Source organism: Erythrolamprus reginae, chromosome Z (genome assembly GCF_031021105.1).
Source record: "Erythrolamprus reginae isolate rEryReg1 chromosome Z, rEryReg1.hap1, whole genome shotgun sequence".
Taxonomy (NCBI): domain Eukaryota; kingdom Metazoa; phylum Chordata; class Lepidosauria; order Squamata; family Dipsadidae; genus Erythrolamprus; species Erythrolamprus reginae.
Window position 1 is genome coordinate 100,587,948 of NC_091963.1, and position 21,944 is coordinate 100,609,891.

Consider the following 21,944-nt stretch of genomic DNA (forward strand, 5'->3'; position numbering starts at 1 on the left):
TTTGTTAGGGATTTTACCTGAAAAATTATTGTAAAGAGAATGCATATTTAATTATTCTGGTATTAACCGCAGCTAGAACTGAAAGGTGAAGAGATCCCTACCACTGAGCATGTTATTATGAAAATATTAGAATGTGCAGAAATGAATAGATTTAATATTTGCAAATTAAGGAGAAAGGACAAAGTGAATATTATATGACATGGGAATTATTTTATCGATGGTTAGAGAATAAAAAGGGACATTAGAAATAAAAGAAGCTGATGAGTGAAATGTAGAAAATATGTTAAGATAGAGATGTAAATAATATGCTGATTGTTATTACTACTATTAGGGTTATTATTATTATTATTATTATTATTATTATTATTATTATATTCTTATTAGAAGATATGTTATGAGGGAGAGAGGGAGAAATGAATAGGTTTATTATGTTTAATACTACTATTGTAAGATTAGATAATTTATATGAATATAACGAATATTGTTGTATATTTTGTTATTGCAACAGAGATATTTGTAGCCAGATGACACATTGTTTAATGGAAGATGGAATGTTCATATAAAAAAATAAATTAAAAGTTTCCTCAATATAAGACATCCCCTGATCATAAGCCCAATTGGGCTTTTGAGTGCATGGCAATAAGGTCAAGCACTTATTTCAGGGTTCAAAAAATTATAAGATAGGTCTTATTTTTGGAGAAACACGGGTATTAAAAATGCTTTACATTTAAACCTTGAGTAAAGACTTGAGGAATGTTATTCTCCCTCTTTTTATTTCAGGCTCAGTGTCATTCCTTTTGTGTGTTTATTTTACTATATTTTATTTATCCCCTTCTCATATCGGGAATATCAAAGTTCCCATTGGCAAATTATATTTCAGTTTGCTTTAGTCGGCTGACCACACCAAGAAAACAGGAAATGGCTGCTTCAAATTATTTTCAATAGAGATTGCTACTATAACAGGTAAGTTATTTTCCTATCTTCAAAATACCAACTCTTGGATAAAACATTGAGAAAAATATGGTACCTGCATGGAAACTACTGAGATCATAGTAAGATACGTATTTGCTCCACATCTATAAATAACTTTTTGCTGTAGTAGTACATACACTTAGAAATGCTCCCCCCACCACACACAAATAAATAATGCACTGGCTTAGCTACAATTTAGATGTTAAGAACATCTTTATTCTCCTTAGTATTTACAAGTTCACAACAGTGCAGTTGAACTGTTTATAGCAGGGGTGTCAAACTGACAGCCTGCGAGCCGGGTGTGTCACACGCAAACAATGCCTACCACAGCTCTGCAAAGGCAAAAAATGTCACAATACATTGCAATATGCCACATGATGTGATTGAGTTTGATATCCATGTTTATAACTACAGATTTTTTTAAAATTAGATCATTCTACATGTGGCACTAAGCAAAAATTATATTAAAAAAAATTAAACATGCTGCATCAAGAAATGTAAACTATTTACATAGACAGGTTTGTTCCTGTTTGCTCTTTGTGTTCTTTTGTAGAAAATATATGTAGTCTAAGCCAGTATTATTACTATCTATTCCAAATGTTTTTATCATATTTTGAGTTTTTACATGATTTGGACTTGGAGAACATAGCTCTTACTGGGAGCCGACTTCTGACTCCCCCACTAACACCGACTGTGACTGATCAGAGAGGTAGGAGGAGAACCACCATAACACCGTGCCTCCCACTTCCAACCCCTCCAGCCGGTGCAGAAGGATACCATGGTCAATGGTATCGAAAACAGCTGAGAAGTCAAGGAACACCAGGATAAATGATAAACCACTATCCTGGGCCTGCCAGAAATCATCCATCAGCGTGACCAAAGCAGTTTCCGTGCTGTAACCAGGCCTGAATCCTGACTGCTGAGGGTCTCAATAATCGGCTTCATCCAAGGACAGCTGGAGCTGGAGCAACTTCTCAAGAACCTTCCCCATAAAGGGAAGATTGGAGACAGGACGATAGTTGTTAAATACAGCTGGGTCCCGGGAAGGCTTCTTGAGGAGGGGGAATACAAGTGCCTCCTTGTAAGTAGCCAGAAAGGACCCCTCCCTCACAAAGCATTGGTAATCTCCTGGACCCAGTTCCGTGTCACCTCCCTGCTGGCCGAAACCAGCCAGGAGAGACACGGGTCCAATAAACAGGAGGTGGAACACACAGCTCCAATGGCCTTGTCCACTTCATCAGGTATTACCAGGTCAAACTCCTCCCATACAGATGGACTAGGATGGGCACCGGTCATCTCAACTGACTCGTTGTCAGGTGACACTTGACTCCAATTGGAGTCAAGGTCTATCTGGATCTGAGCAATTTTATCTGTTAAAAACTTGTTAAAGTCTTCAGCATTACCCTGCATCGGTTTGTCAACTCCCCCCCCCCCAATTAAGGAGGGAGCGAGGGCGGCTGGGTGATATTCTGTACATGCAATCAGGGTGACATTACACAGGCATCTTGTCACCCGGAGCGCCACTTTGTAATCTCCATATGAACTTTTACAAGTGTTTGGTCAGGTTACTTCTCTTCCAACACTTCTCTTGACATCTCTTCTGGTGTTTCACCCCCCGGAGGTCCCCAGAGTTCCAAGGAAATCTCCAGGGTCTACTGCCACAAAGGCGCAGTTCGCTCTAGAGCCTCCGTTGCCGCCGTATTCCAGGCTGCAGCAAGAGACTCTGCCGAACTGTGTACGAGCAAATCCAGCAAAACCCCAAGCGCACTCTGAAAGCCCTCTGGGTCCATCAGGCGTCTGGAGTGGAACCTCCTAATCAGCTCTACCTCCCTGCGGGGGAGGATTGGAGACTTAAAATCCAGCCATAGCAGAAAATGATCTGACCATGACAAAGGTAAGGTATCTAAGCCCCTTAATTTCAGATGGTTGCTCAACTGATCTGAGAAGAATACCATATCGGGAGCGTGTCCCCCTTTGTAAGTCGGGCCCTGAACTACTTGGGTCAGGTTCATGGTTGCCATGATGGTCATGAACTCCAGTGCCAACCCAGAGGATTCACCGAGCAATGGCAGATTGAAATCCCCCAAGACGATAAGTCTGGGGAAGTCTACCGCCAGCCCGGCTACCTAGTATAATCTTATACTGATTTTTATTGTTGATACAATCAAGGCAAGAGTGACTCAATAAGTAGCAACAGTAATGAAATAAACAGGTAGTCATCAAAACTCATTTTTCCCAAATTAGGGACTTCTTACCTTGGATGCCAGGTTGTCCACTAAGGCAATCATTGAGTTCTTAAAAAGTGTAGCGGCAGTCAGTGGTCGCTTGGTCACTTCTGTTATACTCAATTTGCCTTCCGGCCACATCTTTTTCAGCACAGGGTTGGAACTACAAAATACAAGAAAGAATTTAAAAAGTCAACAATATAGTCATGCCTATTTTGAGTAAAGAAACAAATGGATAGTTAAAAAGTTATTCCTACCTGTTATACATCAAACGCTTGAAGTCTTGAAATAAAGAGTCTTTATTTTTATCAATGAATCCTGTGACCGAATAACTGATAAATATAAAAAGTGGTAATTAGTTGCATTGAACTACTAAGTAACTAGTACCTGAGTACCTGAACTCAGAAAATAACACCCCCTCCATAAATAGAAATCAATAAAAGATAAAAATCTAAGAGGTCTAATGGAAATGGATAATATTTAAAACATAATGGTAAGAAAAAAGTTTTTAAAGATTCTATCTTCAGGAAACACTATGCAGTTTCCAATACTTTAAGTCAAAGGATAGTTAATATTCCTCCTTCCGTTCATCAGTATCATCTTTAGAAGTTTTGAACATTTATAATGTAAGTGAACCAAAGTGAATTATCAAGAGGCACTTTTAGTTGTTTACAATGCCATTTTGCAATCTCAGGTAATCCAATTTTCCCCTGCAATAATTAAATGGCATGAAGACTCCACTAGCCATAAACTGATTTTAAATATTTATATACCTTAATCATGTATAACATGCAAAAATGCTTTGCTTACTTATCATTATAATTATTATAATATTATTATTGCTATATTATTTATTGTTTATTTATTATCAAATGGTAAACTGTTCCTGTTGGACAGGAAACAAGTGATCAAATTAGGAAGCGCCCTATCAAATTTTGTACTTGTGACTCTCGTTCTACTTTACATAAATTACATCTGCGATCATATTAAAAACAACTCTGTCCTCTTCACAGATGATGTAAAACTATTCAATACGATTGACAATGTTGCTACCCTTCAAAAAGACCTTGACTATGTATCAGAATGCAAATCTCAATCAACAAATGCTCAGTCTTACACATTGGCAAAAAAAGTCAGAACACAAAATACAAACTAGATGATCCCAACCTTGTTGATAATCCTCACTCAGTTAAGGACCTTGGAGTACTCATCTCTAATGATTGTCTCTAATGAGACAATGATGAATCTGCATATAGACAGGATCTTGAACAACTAATCTTGTGGTATAACCAGAACAATCTGGAACTGAACACACACAAAACTGTAGAAATGGTGGTAGACTTTAGAAGAAACCCTCCCATACTTCCATCTCTTACATTACTACACAACACAGTATCAACAGTAGAAACCTTCGAATTTCTAGGTTCTACCATATCGCAAGACCTAAAATGGACATCTAGCATAATAGCACTACTATTAAATAAAAAAGTAATCAAAAAAGCATAACAAATGTTCTTTCTGCGCCAATTCAGAAAGCTCAAACTGCCCAAGGAACTGCTGATACAGTTCTACAGAGGAATTATTGAGTCTATAACTGTCTAGTTTAGTTCTGCAATCCAACAAGACAGACACAGATTTCAAAGGATAATTAGAAAATAAATATTGCTACCAACCTCCCTTGAGGACCTGTATACTGCACGAGTCAAAAAGAGAGCTGTGAAAATATTTACAGACATCTTGGACACAAACTGTTTCAGCTCCTCAAAATGACACTATAGAGCAGTGTTTCTCAACCTTGGCAACTTGAAGATACTTGGACCTCAACTCCCAGAATTCCCCAGCCAGCAAATGCTGGCTGGGGAATTTTGGGAGTTGAAGTCCAGATATCTTCAAGTTGCCAAGGTTGGGAAACACTGCTATAGAGCACTGCACAACACAACTAGACACAAGAACAGTTTTTTCCTGAATGCCATCATTGCTAAACAAATAATTCCTTCAACACTGTCAAGCTATTTACTAAGTCTGCACTACTATTAATCTTCTCATTGTTCCCATCCTATATCTCCTCCCACTAAGGACTGTGTAATTGTAACTTTGTTACTTGTATTTTTACGATTTATATTGACCAGTTCTTAATATGATTTGATTGCTTATTTGTATCCAGACTATCACTAAGTATTGTACCTTATGATTCTTAATGAATGTATCTTTGCTTTTTTGTACACTGAGAATATGTACCAAATTCCTTGTGTGTTCTTTTTTTTAATTATTAATATTTTTTATTGATTTTTATAATGTAAAACACACACACAACATATAACATATAAAATGTGCTCAGTGATCCCACCACCAGACAATCAATCATACCCCACCACCAGTTGGGGGCATTTCTTGTGTAAATAATTTAAACCCAAGACTGAAATATTTCTTTACATATTATAGAGTGATTCCAACTTGTTTCTTATAGCTTGGCCTCGGATTCTACTCGCCATATATCGTCTTACCTTGTCCCATCGCCCCATCAGCTGTTGCAAATCAGTTTCATTAATCGAATTCATCTTTTTATCCATAATTTCAGATTGAATGTGGTCCACCATATACCTATACCAATTTTGCATTGTCCATTTTGTCACATCTTTCCTCCCCAAGACTATTACCGCCTGAGCCCTTTCTATCACTGCTTGTTTTATTTCTCTGTATTCTCCCATCTCACTACTTTTTACTAATACTGCCATTCCTTGTGTGTTCAATCACACCTGGCCAATAAAATTCTATTCTGTTTTGTTCTATTCTATATGCCAGAGCCCACTGCAACAACATTGCCAAAAAGGCATTAAGAGTGATTAACCTAATTTTGCATAGTTTCTTCTCTAGTAATATTGTACTTTTAACCAGAGCATTTAAAACATTTGCTAGACCAATTCTCGAATACAGCTCATCTGTCTGGAACTATCATACCTTTTATTTACCTTAACATCATAGCATACATTTACACTGGGGATGGGGGAGAGGCATATTTATATTTTCATAGTACCAAGGTTATACAACTAGGACTATCTTCTGTACTCCTAAGTACATTTTCTGTTGCTTAGCATTATTACCTCTATGAATTGTGTCTTAGCCTCAGCAGAGACTTTTTCTAATTCTTAAACTGGAAGTACTGGGAAGCATTTGGGCTGGACTTCCAAATCACATATTCTCTCAATAATCAATGTCCTAGTTTTCCACAATCAGTCAAAACTCATGAATAACTGTTTCAGAATTATACCATAGTAATTAAGATATATTACTATGACTAAGGAGACCTAAATCCTGGGAACTAACTATTTTAGATCAGTTATTCTCATTCTCATCCCAATATATCTCACAGTCTTGAAAAGGAAATCAGGTTTAATTTATCTTAAGTTTTTTGGGAAAAGAGGGAGGAGGAGAATATACCATCATGTGTGGAATAATAAGGAAGAAAATGAAGCACATGTTCTCAATAAGCTATCCAGATTTTTATAATATAGTATATATGCTACATCAATCATTTGGATATCATAATGAAATAATTCAGATGTTTTCCGACATTGCAAAAAAGCAAAAGGAAGTACAGAAGGAAAAACAAAGGGCAACTATGCATTAAACGGTTTTAAGAGAAGTATGAGAAACAAACTTACATAACATCTCCAGCATAATGCTTAATCCGAAAGTCTCTATCAAATTCCAGGTTTTTATCCGTAGCACAAAGCTTAAAAACAAATGGATTAAAAAGTAATTATTGAAATACAATTGCTGGTAACTTTCAACAGATTTTCAGTTACAGATCTGAATGAAGTCTAATTATTGCTGCACCTAGTTGTGAAATGCTCGTTCCTTAATGCAGGCACTACTACAAGCTGTCTGTAAGACAATTTCTTTCTTAGTGATTTGATATAACGTACTGATTGAACACATGGGAAACAAATGCACATGATATTTACTAAGGGCCTTTTTCACAAAACATGATATTTACAAACGGTTTTATTCATTAAAAAAACACCTGGTGAACTAAATACAAAAGAGTATCAAACATTTATATGAACACATCAGTAAATATATGAATTAATATAGAACAGCAATGATGGATAGAGCCTTCTCAATACTGTATTTCCTTATTGCTTTCAGTAAGGTATTGAAATACAACCTGTTTGATTGACCCTATCTGACCTAGCAATGATAGAGGTAAGAAATGTGTATTTAAAAATACAAATCTATATAGTAAACTTAATGTGAAATATATGGAAGAATATATCCACTGAAATGTTTAAAAAAGATAAGCTACCTGTTAATTCAAAGACTGAAATGCAGATGGATGAAAAATGGAAATTATTAAAACCATCAATTCTAATTATTGGAAAAGTAAGGAGACAAGCTTGATCTGTAATTCTAAATGAGTTTTGCTGCCAAACCACAATCATAGAGTTTTCATTGAAAACAGAATATACAGTACTTCCCAAGGCTGAAGTATTAATCCAGATGATTTTCTGCATAATGTTATGCATCTGTCTATTTAATTCAATAATCAATCAACACATTTATTTTAATTGTCTGATAATGCTTATTAATCATCTTGAACTGTACTCCAGTTTGAACAATATTGCCTTCATTTAGTTTGATTTTAACAATGAGAGCAGTTGAGTTGTATGCTGATCAGTTTTGTATAGCATGGCAAACTATTCTCTATTGTAGCACAAATGAACAGTACCTCCCTCCCATTTCGTCCACAAAAAAGGCACAAAAGAATATCAGGTGCTTTCATGTCTCATCAAATTTAGTCTGATATCTTATTTAAAATTGTGATTAATTTTTACAATGATTGCTGAAAGAATCTAATTACACAATATATATCTTGAATCTATTTAATCAGTATGTCAGTTTTAGATGAAGCATCAATGAAACATGGAAATAAAAGACTCATAGTTCAGGTGTGCTAGAAGATCAGTCCAGTATGGTTTTGATAATAATTATGATGATGATCTCCAAACTAATCAAATATAGTGTGTCTTTCAAAAGATTAGTTTCATGCATGTTTCATAGGAGTGGACTTACCACTGCAATGAAAATCTGTAATTTACTTGGGCTTTTTTGTTCTGTGAGAACCTTCATATTGTAGTTTTATTGTGTTAAATTTGAAGACAATCTTAGCAAATATGTGTCAAAATTGTTTTACATTTAGATCTTATCATGAAGAATGTAATCACAGTTTCAATAGTTTAAAAGTGTTATTGAAGTTAATTAACATGATTTATCCCACAATCAACTAGGTGTTTAGAGTGGATTTGATATTTTTATCCACCCACAAAATCATTCTCAGGGACCAGGGACAGGGAGATGATATTTTTTAATGATGTTAAAAATATTGTTGCAAGTTGTAAACTTTTCCAAGTAAAACTGCTTTTTACAATTGACTATATTTAATGGTCTGTTGCACAGTCAGCCATATGTTCAGACTGAATTTGGCATTTCTATCTACCTATCAAGCCCTTTCCAAGGACCTGGGATAGGCAGATGTAAATTTTTGATAGTTTAACAGATATCATTTCAGAATGTAGGCTGTTCCCAGTAAAGCTGCCTTTTGCAATTGACTAATTGTGAATTTGTCAATGCCAGTAATGTTCAAGTGGTACTCCAATTGTTTTGGGAATGCACCCAAGACACTATTACTAATGGAACTACCTTTGCTTACTTTTGCCACACTCATTCTATTTCTATTTGTGGATCTTTGTGTTTGGTAATCTTTTCTTGTTCTTTGGCTTCTATTCAGCTGTCTCAAGATACTGCCACATCCACTTAGACTTTTTAAAATAATGTTTTTTATCAAAAATTGTTAAGTCTGAGGTGTTAGGTGGATTATCCTTTGTATCTTTCAATCTTCTTTGCTATTGCTGTTATATGTTACTTTATTTCTTCCATGATTTCCATTATTATTTTTTCCTCCAGGTTGTATTTTTTGTGTAAACTATTTTTCAGCTTTTTGTTTTTCAGTTTGTCTTCTTTCAAGCACTTTAAATAGTTTATTTTATTTTATTTTCAAGACAAATTTTTCACTTTGGTGTTCCAGTGGGTTTTATTTTTGGCATTTTTAACCATGTTCTGCAGTTATAACGGCGGCTGTGCAATACATTAGTTGGATGGGATGGAAGTTAAAATGTTCACGGCAATTAACAGATCCTTCTCTGTGGTGGCTCCGACCCTCTGGAACCAGCTCCCCCCAGAGATTAGGATTGCCCCCACCCTCCTTGCCTTTCGGATACTCCTTAAAACCAACCTCTGCCGTCAGGCATGGGGGAATTGAAACATCTCCCCCTTGCCCATGTAGTTTCTGTGTATGATTCGATTGTGTGCTTGTTTTTTATATATTGGGGTTTCTTTTGGATTTCTTAACCTAAAACTGTAATTTAGATTGCTAAATATTAGATTTGTTATTATGTATTGTTTTTTACCATTGTTGTGAGCCGCCCCGAGTCTACGGAGAGGAGCGGAATATAAATCCAATAAATCTAATCTAATCTAATCTTTCCCTCGTTTGCTATGCACTTTGCGAATTGTAGGTATTCTTTTTCATTCTGTTTTCTTTGATGTAGTTTTCTTTCAACATTTTTGCTAGATCACTTTTCTCCCCATTTTTGAGTTATTGCACATGAGGATCTTCATTCTGTATGTTGGTTTCTTCCACTGGCTGGTCAGTTTGCTCATGTGTTGGAGCAATTTCTTCAGCTTGTTCATCATCACTTGTTTTCTTTTTAGCCAATATTTCTATATGTTTTCATTTCCACATTTGTGAAAACTTTATTACGGATGATGAAGTGTATTTGATTTTATTATTTTTATTTTATTTATTTATTTTTATTTTTATTATTATTACCAGTGACTTTTGGTGATTTTAAAAACAAGCAAATAATGGGTAAAACTGTGATTGTGCTATGTACTCCCTAGGCTATACCAATTCACAAAGAACTTTACTATTTCTGAATGTAAAAATGACACCACTTTAAATTTGTTAATAATGACATAGTGCTTGATCTCTACATTTCACTTAGAAGATAGAATCTATTAACTAATTGGTATACTTTCAAAAACAGATTAATTATTCTTAGTTGTTAACAATCCTAGAGGCAGTCCTAACAACCCTAAGGACAACTTGTAATCTGCATAGTATTTAATAGTATCTGTTTAAACCAGCAATTATATCTTGCACCCTATTTTATGGATATGACCAAATAAAAACTTTGTGGCTTCAGCAAAACTAGCATTTTCCTCTTACTACTTCCCTTTCCAGATGTTTTGTGTAACAAGTAGCCTTTTGAATAGCTCTAACAATTTGCTTTTGTTTTTATTTATTTATTTTGTCAAACAATTATAGGATGGTAATTTGTATATTGTGTTTGTTTCTAATAAAAAATATTGTTCCACTACGGTTTCATAAAGAATCTCTTCACCTTTCCGAAATAAAAATCTATGCTCCGTATTCTCTGCTCTTACTTGCTTAGGAAACATTACATGAATTTAAACTGGGCTCCTATTGGTTATAAATGACATCACTGTCTAGTCAGCTTCCATGCTTGTTTTTCTCTTTAACATTGAAAAGTCTATGGCTCCCTCTGCTGGATATTAACTTTCCCCCCTTTGAAAACAGTTTTAAAAATTATTTATAACAGAGGAATACTTCAAGCCATAGGCTTGAGATTTTTTTAATCTCTCAACCTGTGAATTTTAGCTCATAGAAACATAGAAGACTGACGGCAGAAAAAGATCTCATGATCCATCTAGTCTGCCCTTATACTATTTTTGTACTTTATCTTAGGATGGATATATGTTTATCCCAGGCAAATTTAAATTCAGTTACTGTGGATTTACCAACCACGTCTGCTGGAAGTTTGTTCCAAGGATCTACTACTCTTTCAGTAAAATAATATTTTCTCATGTTGCTTTTGATCTTTCCCCCAACTAACTTCAGATTGTGTCCCCTTGTTCTTGTGTTCACTTTCCTATTAAAAACACTTCCCTCCTGAACCTTATTTAACCTTTTGACATTCTGCATTCTATCTATGCCAATTGTTTCCTTCCTCCAACTAATGTCACCATAACAATATAAGCCAACAAATCCTATAGTTCAGTTTGAGCCCCAAATCATCAAAATCAGACCCATAAATGTATGGAATGGGATGCACTGAAAATTCATGTATTTTCAATTCAGCCATAACACCTACAAGTTTATGGCTTGGCATGGATTAAAAAGTACATTTTAGTTCATTGCCCCAGCACAGCTGGAGGAAGAAATACAAAGATTTGGGAAGGAAGGCAGGAGAAAGCTAGGTTGCCTGAATTCCTTTTATGCCTCTCACATTTATGGTTTTTTTTTTTAATGCTAGCTTTTCTTCAGGCTTCCAACAAGAGGAATATGCCCCAAATATGCCCATGTTACACCAACACTCCGTGGCCTGCATTGGCTGCCGATCAGATTCCGGTCACAATTCAAAGTGTTGGTCATGACCTATAAAGCCCTTCATGGCATCGGACCAGAATATTTCCAGGACCACCTTCTGCCGCACGAATCCCAGCGACCAGTTAGGTACCACAGAGTGGGCCTTCTCCGGGTCCCGTCAACTAAACAATGTTGTTTGGCAGGACCCAGGGGAAGAGCCTTCTCTGTGGTGGCCCCGGCCCTCTGGAACCAATTCCCCCCAGAGATTAGAACTGCCCCCACCCTCCTTGCCTTTCGTAAGCTTCTTAAAATCCACCTCTGCCGTCAGGTATGGGGGAACTGAGATATTCTTTCCCCCTAGACCTTTACAATTTACGCATGGTATGTTTGTATGTATGTTTGGTTTTATAATAAGGGGGGGGGGTAGTTGTTTTAGTATTGGATTGTTACATGCTGTTTTTTATCACTGTTGTTAGCCGCCCCGAGTCTACAGAGAGGGGCGGCATACAAATCCAATAAATAAGATAATAAATAATAAATAATAAGAAAATCATCTGGCTGGCACGCACATGCACATTGAAGCTGAGCTAGGATAATGGTTCACGTGCCAGCAGATATGGCTCCGCATGCCACCTGTGGCACCTGTACCATAGGTTCACCATCACTGCCTTAGACTATCTACAGTTGACCTCACCCCATTCCTAAGAGGTTTGTAAGGGGCGTGCCTAAGCACTCCATTGTGCCTACCGTCCCTGCCTTACTGTCCTATTGCCTAATTTACCTGTACCTACCTTGCTAATGTTTATGTTTATACCAATACCTACTACCTTGTACATGCTTGACAAACAATAAATAAAATAAAATAAAATAAAATGAAATAAAATAAAATAAAATAAAATAAAATAAAAAAGTGACGAGCTTTCTTCCATATTGCTACACTCTGAGCCCATCAGAGAGAAAGCAGTTTTTGGTGAAATGGTACTTGCTGAACTTGATAATATGACTTGATCAACATGATAATAAAGAAAATATTGTGTGGATATGTTTCTTATGATCTTTTGTTCTATTTTTTGTTTGTTTGTTTCTGAACAGTGTTTTTAAAGACTGCAGTTTCAGTTGTGCAGTGTTCTTTGATCCTTTCCAGGAGGGTAAAATGCTTTAAGGGAAAAAATCAATTAGAAATATGTTTTTCAAAATTCTTTGGTGTATGTTTAGTAGCAGTGGTATAATATGTAGCTAAATGTTGATTTTGTATAAACTGATCTGTTTCAATTAAGAAAAGACAAGAGAAATAATTTCAATGTTAATTGGAAAAAAAGCTTAAATTAGTCTAGTGCCAGAAGTATAGTTAATGTCAGATTAGACAAAAATACCTTTCTGCTGGAAAAGTGAGCATGTTTGCCCAACTTCTTATTAAGAGCCTCCAGGAACATTTCATCTGTGACTTTTCCAACATTCATGCATGCATCATCCAAATTGGCTATGATCCCCTTGTGTTGCAGTTCCACGAGATCAACAATAATTTGGTTGTTGAAGTAGTCAATCTGCAGAATATTTGAGAACAAATAGTAAATAATACTAAACAAATACATGGGGCTACCTTTGAAAAGTGTTCGGAAACTTCAGATCGTGCAGAAGGCGGCCGCGAGAGCCATCGTGGGGCTTCCCAGATTCGCCCACGTTTCTATAACACTCCGTGGCCTGCATTGGCTGCCGATCAATTTCCGGTCACAATTCAAAGTGTTGGTTATGACCTTTAATGCCCTACATGGCATTGAACCAGAATACCTCCGGAACCATGAATCTCAGTGACCGATAAGGTCCCACAGAGTTGGCCTTCTCCGGATCCCGTCGACTAAACAATGTCATTTGGCGGGCCCCAGGGGAAGAGCCTTCTCTGTGGCAGCCCCGGCCCTCTGGAATCAACTCCCTCCGGAGATTAGAACTGCCCCCACCCTCCTTGTCTTTCATAAACTACTCAAGACCCACCTATACCGCCAGGCATGGGGGAGTTGAGACACCTTTCCCCCAGGCTCTTTATATTTTATGTTTGGTATGTATGTGTTGTTTGGTTTTTAAATATGATAGGGTTTCATATGCTTCTTTTTTAATATTAGATTTGTTTCGCTATAATATTGTTTTTTATTATTGTTGTGAGCCGCCCCGAGTCTTCGGAGAGGGGCGGCATACAAATCTAATAAATTATTATTATTATTATTATTATTATTATTATTATTATTATTACTACTACTACTACTACTACTACTAAAGAGAACTCCGTGAGGAAAAGTATACTGCACTACTAGAATTAGTAATATGAAAAGAAATGAGGAGATATAAATTTAAATTTCCTTCAGATGCAGTTCCTACTTTGAAACTCAATGAGATTTATTTTAAATTAATTCAGAATATTTCAGGCAGATTTAAGTCAAACTATTCAGCAACATTTTGAAACTGGTTTCTAAAACTAGAGATATTCTGTAGGCATGTATTTAAAATGTCCATTTTCAAGGCTCCATTAGATAAAAATCCAAAAGGGATGGAATTTGGAAGGAGTTGATCACGTTCAGTTTGGCTCAGTATTGGCTCAGTATTCTGAGACGTGGTGGCGCAGTGGTTAGAATGTAGTACTGCAGGCTATTTATGCTGACTGCCGGTTACCAGCAATTCAGCAGTTTAATTCTGACCGGCTCAAGGTTGACTCAGCTTTCCATCCTTCTGAGATCAGTAAAATGAGGACCCAGATTATTGGGGACAATATGCTGACTACCTGTAAATCACATCGAGGAGGCTGTAAAGCACTGTGAAGCAGAATATAATTCCAAGTACTATTGCCATTCTGTATTCATGAATATATATATCCATATGTATCCATAAACACATGGCTGCAGGAGCAGAGAGTGTTCTCAAAGATTATAGTCTATTATACCATTGATATTGCAACTGCCTTGCTTATCAGTCTGCCTTCAGACTTAGCTCACAACGTTGATTATAATCTTTATAACCTTGCCTTGGGATCAAAGTATTTAAAAGATTATTTCTCTATGGTTTCACTTAGCCTATATAATAGCTGAAAAAGTCTTGAAAGTTTTTCTTGAAAACCACCCTCACTTTCTTAACCTTATTAACTGGGTAACATTTGTCTGCTTTTAATTTTCAGTCTTTTCCTTCATGGAAAAGACAGGGAAGGGAAGGGAAAGACTTTCCCTTTCCTTTTGTAAGCTTTATTAACTGATTTTCTAATGATTGTGTGCTTTAGTTTTTATGTTTTAAATAATCATATTGAATGCCCCTCCCCAAATGATACCACACTTGAAATCTTAATGGGGGGGGGGGTAACTACTGAGTGTTTCTGAGCTGACTGTGTAAATCTACTCACATGCTTCCAAGGAATCCCCTCTCGCTGATATTCTTCCTGTTCTTGCTTCAAAACAAGTTGAATGAAGAGCTGTTGCAACTTCTCATTACAGTAGTTAATGCAGAATTGTTCAAAACTATAAAAGGAAAAATCAGTAAATAGTGTCTTAAATCCTCCTGTGAACCAACATATGCTTGACTGTCTCAAGATATTTCACCTGTTATTGTCAAAGATCTCAAAGCCATAGATGTCAAGAACGCCAATCACTGTGTTTTTGCCGTGGACAGTGCTGTTGTAATCTTTCACTGCAATCCCATCATTGATATGCATCACAATCCAGCAGAAAAGGCGTTCATATATTGCCTACAAACCAAAGTACATTATCAATTTTATTTCCTGGTTTAAAACCCAGATGTAGTAAGCCTGTATTTTTGTGTTATAAAAGAAAACTGGGAACCATCCAGTTCTAAACTACTCAGCAGTAAAACTCTTATGAGACTTAAACAAATAAGCTGCAAATAAAGCTGTTCTTTTGTTGTAGCTATTAAAATGGAAATGGGGTTATTTTCAGGACATTTAGTTGATTAAACAAGTCAGCCAGTTCCTGATTCTTCCTCTACCAACATTTTAATTTCACTTATGTGTCCCATTGGAAAGTAGCTACAAGTGTGTGAATTCCAATCTCCCTGCACACCAAAAAATATAATTGTCTTCTCATATTATCTATAAACTTCAAGAATTCCAAAGACTTCATCAATCTCCAGAGAATTCCAATCACTAGCCTCCCAAAGATAATTGGCAATTCAGACAAACTTCAGACAGAATATTTTTGATAACTCGAGAGAAAGTCGCCTGTTAACTTTCTTACATAAATTGTTCCTGAATTGCAAGTGATAATTTATGTGTGTGTTTTTTTCTTTGCCTGGCTACTTTTGGACTTTTTGAATCAATCATATTAATTTTTCATTTAAAAATGAAGTTATCAAACCAAAAAGGTAGACTTCACACTGATTGGATGGAATCTATATTCACCTTTGCAAATGCATTTTTGCCGTAAGTGGCTTCCTGCTCTGTGTGTTGCTTATCAATGATATCACGACCAGTAGCTACAGTTCGAAAAAGCAAGGCCTTCTCTACCATATCAGCTTTAGTTGAGAGGAGATCTGCAATGACAGATACTAGCTTGCCATTTTCAATCAGTGGTGTTTCACCGTCCACAGAAAATTTCAAGTTTCCCTGGAGAAAATATGGAAAAAAATTGTTCATTTCCTCAACAATTCCAGCATCAAGCACAATTTAGATATTGTATTTACTTGAAAAGTCTGGCTATTTCCTTAATTCATCTCAAACTAGGATAATAGCTATTCCATCTCCATCTTAAATTAAAGCATTTCTTGCTAGGGAACCAAATTCCTGATACCCTGTTTCCCCGAAAATAAGTCACCCCCAAAAGTAAGACATAGGAGAGGTTTCATAGAATTGCCTAATATAAGGCATCCCCCGAAAGTAAGACATAGGAGACCTTTCGTTTTGCAACATTCCTGAACAGAACATATATAACATTGCTGTCCATAAATTGCATCCCCAAACGCTGTATCAATTAGTTTTGAAACACATCCAATACGCATCCAACATGTGGCTGCGTGTTTGGATGCGTTTTTGCTGCAGCAGGATACAGGATACAATTAATTGGGGGGGAAATAAGACATCCCCTGAAAGTAAGACGTAGCACATCTTTGGGAGCAAAAATTAATATAAGACGCTGCCTTATTTTCGGGGAAACACGGTACATTGTTTTACTGATAAATATGGGGAAATTACACCTTACTTATTAAAATTAACAAAAGAACATATCCACCAAAAACACTGGAAGTTTCTACAAGTCATCATTGACTTACAAACACAATTAGACCACAAAACACATGATTAAGTGGTATAGTGGTTAACTAAGGCATCATTTGACCACACATGTGGCCATTTAAGTGAATCACTGATGTTGTTAACTGAGATAACACATGATTGCAACTTACAATATTTTCCGCTGGCTTCCCCATTGACTTTGCTTGTTGAAAGCCAGCTGGAGAGGCTGAAAATATTTATCATGTCACTCCATTGTGTATTGTTGTGTATTGGACTGACTAACTAACTAACTAACTAACTAACTAACTAACTAACTAACTAACTAACTAACTAACTAAATAAATAAATAAATAAATAAAACAACACACCTTTCTTTCCATAAGTCTAACAGCATAGAGATCCACTTACCAGATGCAGAATGGTAGCAAGGATTTTGTACACAGTTTGAATCTCTTCTGGTCCAAACCCAATCACTTTCATTGCATCAGCAACAGCTTTGAAATCTGCACTGTCATTAATGGCACACTGGAAAAGAAACAAAGAAAAACATGAAGTCACTCTCTTGCTTTAACACTAAGAATACAATGTTAAGCAAGGGAAAAACAAGACACTCGTCTCTACGGGAAAGCTGAAGGAACACTTCAGCCAAGACAAAGAATAAAGTATTAGTAATAGTAGTAAAAAATAAAATTACGTGAACTAGCTGATAGGAAAAAGAGAAGCAAGAGAAAAAGTTTAATCTATTCAAATATTCACAATGAATCCAGATAATAAAAAAACCTAGGGGTGATGGGGGAGTGGGCGGTTGGAAAAAAACAAGGAAAAAGGGAGGAAACCACAGCTGCAAACGAGAATATAAATTATCATCCTTTCCTGCTAGCCAGGGTCAAACATACAAAACAAGATAATGTTAATTAGGAAGTGAAGCAAAATAGTTGGCAACATAAAGTTGATAGTTGGCCCACAGTAATATAGAGTTTTCAAAGGATCTGAGCTGAATTTTTTCCCCAATTAAAAAAAAAGATGTCAAGGAGAATATTAAACCAATTTGGCCAAATTTGGAAAACTTTTTTAGTTATTGCTGTCAAGGAGCAAAAAAGAACATAGCCCAGAATTCCAAATAAAAATAGGTAACTTTATACAGTATAATACATGTAAGGTAATATATGATGCAATACAGGTAGTTTTTGACTTACGACCAGAATTGAGTCCAAAATTGCTAAGTGAGACATTTAAGTGACTTTTCCCACTTTTCACGACCATTCTTGCCCTAGTTGTTAAGTGAATCATTGCAGTTGTTAAGTTACACAGTTGTTAAGTGAATCTGGCTTCCTCATTGATTTTGCTTGTCAGAAAGTTGCAAAAGGTTATCACAAAATCCTGGAACAGCAACTGTCATAAATTTGAGCTAATTTTTATTACATGACCATTGGGATGCTGCGAAGGTCATAAGTGTGTGAAACAATCATAAGTCAGTGACTCTGTAACTTGGAACAGTCACTAATGATCTGTTGTAAGTGAAGGACTACCTGTAATATCCAGAGACCTGTTACATATCTAATTCAATTCCCCATTCATAGTCATAATTAGATAAGAGATTATTCTTTTGGGTCATCTTTTCAGAGAGATTTCCTTACCAGATTCCTCAATGACTTCAACTGTGACAGAGCTTCTAATGCAATGCCTTAATTGGAAAAATTGGGATATATTCAGAGTTTTATGTGTCTTGAAATTAGCCCATGTTCGACTGTATAGCACTGTCAAACATTAGCGCAGGAAAAGTTTTATGACGTTTTGCATCAAGTCATAAACTGTTCTATGGTACAAAAAGTTTCATAAAATTGGTCAAATTTCAATTACACTGAAGTCAAGAGTCATGATTTTGGACATGTTGTGTATGTTAGCCCATTTGAGGTATCCTGGTTCAAAACCTGTCCTATGTTGCACTATTTACAGATTACAGGAATCAGAGTTTCAATAATAATGAAAATAAATAAAACCGTTCAGGCATTTTGCTGTTAAAATGTGGCCTTGGAATTGCTGAATGAGATTATATATTTTTAGTTTCTTCATCTAAGAGCACAGCTTTGCCAGCAGGCCTGGGAGGGCCATTGAGCACCAACACCTTGCTCTGGTCTAATTGTTGATGGATGAATGATTTTTATTATGTGTGGTTTTAACTTTTGATGGGTGAATGTTTATTATGTGGGGTTTTAACTTTTGTATCTTATTTTATTGTATTTTGCTGCCCTGAGCCTGCAAGGAGATGGGCGACATATAAATGTGAATGAATGAACAAATGAAATCATATACTGTAAAAGAAATGAAATCAGATACTGTAAAATATTCCTCAGAATTGCTAAAGATGTAATTGACTTTATGTATTTTATATTTTTTAGTTTTTAAAATTATTATGTTTCGCCCTTTGAATCCTGATCTGTGGCCTTAATAAAAGATTTGATTTGGTAGCTGATCAATTAATATTGAAAATATACTGGATTATTTATTTTTAGTAGTTTTTAAGCTGGCCAATCGAAATTACTTGTAAGCATTGGATAGGTTAAACTAATATTAGAAAATAAATGCAATTAGATCTCCGAATGTATAAAGGGATAAGCAATAGAATAGTTTACCATGCAATAGTTTCAAAGGAAAAGATGATTCTTCCTCACCTTTGGTTGTGTTCCAGCACTAATATAGCTGTATGCAGATAAATCTTTATGTAGATATAAAGATCGCAGAAGCTGTTCAGAGCCTCCTTGAAGAAGCTAAAAAATAAGAATTAAGGTTACTTAAACTAGCTGTGTTGATAACGGAGAATATTGGTAGCTCTGAGTTGAAATGAGGGTCAATGGTGCTCTCTAAGCTTGATTTTTTTTCTCCCCATGCAGATGCTTCATTATCCAAATTAAGTAATATTGTGAATCTTAGTCCCTAGCAGTGGTGATGCTACCTAGTTCAGGTACTGAAACATGTGCAAGAAAACCACCAAGCCCAGAGAGCAGCAAAGACCCCTTACATAAATTGCCTTTTTGGTGGTGCTATGTATTATTAATATTATTACCATCTAAAACATAGAATGTTCAACAGTGAAGAGAGCAAGTATTGCAACAGCTGCTCCTTTACTACTCACTCCTGACAAGTTAGATTCTATATAAGGCTATTTTGGGAAGGAAAAAGTATATGATTCGAGTGGCCAGTCATTACCACTCAGCAATACTACTGATACGTGATCTGTCTTTAGGACCTTCCTTCTGGAATCTCAGCTAAGGGGCATCCTTCATTTAAAGACTTCTGTTTCTCTTTTCCTCTTTTTTCATCCTGTTATAAGAGATGCAACTTTTAATGGAGTTATCTTAAGCTATTACATATTCAAGAACTCGTGTTTTTTTCAGGATTAGGAAACTTTCTCCTAGGGTCAGTATGGCTAGTATCCCAAAATATTTAAACATGTTCATTGTTTCATCTAAACCAAGATATAAGGGGGGGGGTCTACCCTGAAAGGACATTGAAACGTGACTCTTCTTCCATCCCATCATAACGGGATGGGAACCCAGCTTTATTATTATTATTATTATTATTTTGAAAAGATGTTGAATGGCATGGAATTTTAATCTGGTGTTTTTTATTATTTGCGGGTTTACTAGCCACCTAGGATGTTTTATATAATATAAGTGATCGTATGCATTTCTCAAATAAATAAAATCAGTGGCACAGTCTTTACACTTCTCTAGTAAAACAATAAACAGTGGTGCTTTACCAACATTGTAGCCTGGCATAAAAGTACAGTAATACATAACCCTACTTTCCAAAAGAAACAGACATTGTCTTTTATAAAAGGCTACCCTAAGGCACTATTAGCTGTTTCAGAGGTATCCAAGACAGGCATCCAGTTACCATAATTGCTAACAGGCACAGAAGGCAAAACCATGAAGTATATATGGAAATTATTTCCATCTGCAGGCTAGAACCAGTATGATCTTCTCTTCCAAGGAAAATAAAAACACCAAGTAACATTACATTTGGATAAAGGAAGTCTGAAGACCAGTCTTTGAGCCTCAGAGTGGAATATGTGATCCTCTACAGCAAAAATTGCTATAGAAAGACTTGTCCTTTGCACTGTGAATGAATTAGGGGAGAAAGGAGATGTAACAAACTGATAGGATAAAAAAGTGAAGAACATGACAAATAAGAGTAGGGTGCATTCCTCTGAATTTAGAAGTGGTCACCCACACAGTGGGTAATTTCATAGTTGCAACTCACCTGGTAGAAGGAGTGAAAGTTTCTCTCTCCTAGTTGCTGCACAATCACCCGGGACTGGAAGAATAGAGAAAAATCATTACCAAAGAAGTTTGCTAATTTATTTTTTAATTTGCACTATCTTAAGCAAACAGTTTACATTGAGTAAAATATTGAAAACAGGCTGTTTTTAAACCTAATATTGCCCTATTTAAATAATATCTTGGGAGGCAGAAGGCTTAAGGGGGGTGGGAACTAGTTACACAATCTGTTATTGCAATTTAACACAATATAATAGATGATGATGATGATGATGATGATGATGATATTTTATTTATCTATTGAGGTTCTATGGTTATTAGCCATCCAGAGTCATGGCAAGTCATTTACATCCTTTAAATAAATTAAACAAATAATGAAAGGCTTGAAATACAACAGTGGCCTAACAACCATTTGCAACAAACCAATTTTAGTGGAAGTGTGGTAGCAATCCCTCCAAAGGACAACTAGCCTTTTAAACAACTATGGAAGCCCCTATGAGGCTGCTGCATAACCCAGAGGGAAAGACACTTTATTCAGTATGACCAAGGGTAGAATACCTTCTGGGATCAATCAGATTGACAAGCAATAGAAGGATGTTACTGGTTAAGGTTTCATTAATCTTAATTTGTTAAGTGAACTATTTAGATGTTGTAAATATGAATCCATTTATTCAACAGAGATTTATTGCAAGAAAATGTAAAATAAAACAACCCGGAAACAAAATGTAGTCACATGACTGCAGTTATACAAATGCAAACCAAGTGTCAAATGATGGAGATGTGGTCACATTCCTTGGGAT

At 36.0% G+C, this 21,944-nt stretch overlaps 1 protein-coding gene across 2 annotated transcripts in view; it reads right to left on the minus strand.

The window, feature by feature from the left end:
* MYO1D (myosin ID) overlaps positions 1 to 21,944 on the minus strand; it is a 170,940-nt gene that overhangs the window by 108,891 nt on the left and 40,105 nt on the right. For both annotated transcript variants that reach the window (XR_011556871.1, XM_070727987.1), the window contains exons 5-14: positions 21,128 to 21,181; positions 19,537 to 19,632; positions 17,273 to 17,389; positions 16,037 to 16,240; positions 15,222 to 15,367; positions 15,026 to 15,140; positions 13,020 to 13,190; positions 6,860 to 6,930; positions 3,455 to 3,529; positions 3,228 to 3,360 (exon numbers count right to left, since the gene is read on the minus strand). Coding sequence is in view for 1 of the 2 variants with exons in the window: in XM_070727987.1 (XP_070584088.1) it covers positions 3,228 to 3,360; positions 3,455 to 3,529; positions 6,860 to 6,930; positions 13,020 to 13,190; positions 15,026 to 15,140; positions 15,222 to 15,367; positions 16,037 to 16,240; positions 17,273 to 17,389; positions 19,537 to 19,632; positions 21,128 to 21,181 (1,182 nt within the window). In the remaining variant the exon portion in view is untranslated. The remainder of the gene's footprint in view (positions 1 to 3,227; positions 3,361 to 3,454; positions 3,530 to 6,859; positions 6,931 to 13,019; positions 13,191 to 15,025; positions 15,141 to 15,221; positions 15,368 to 16,036; positions 16,241 to 17,272; positions 17,390 to 19,536; positions 19,633 to 21,127; positions 21,182 to 21,944) is intronic.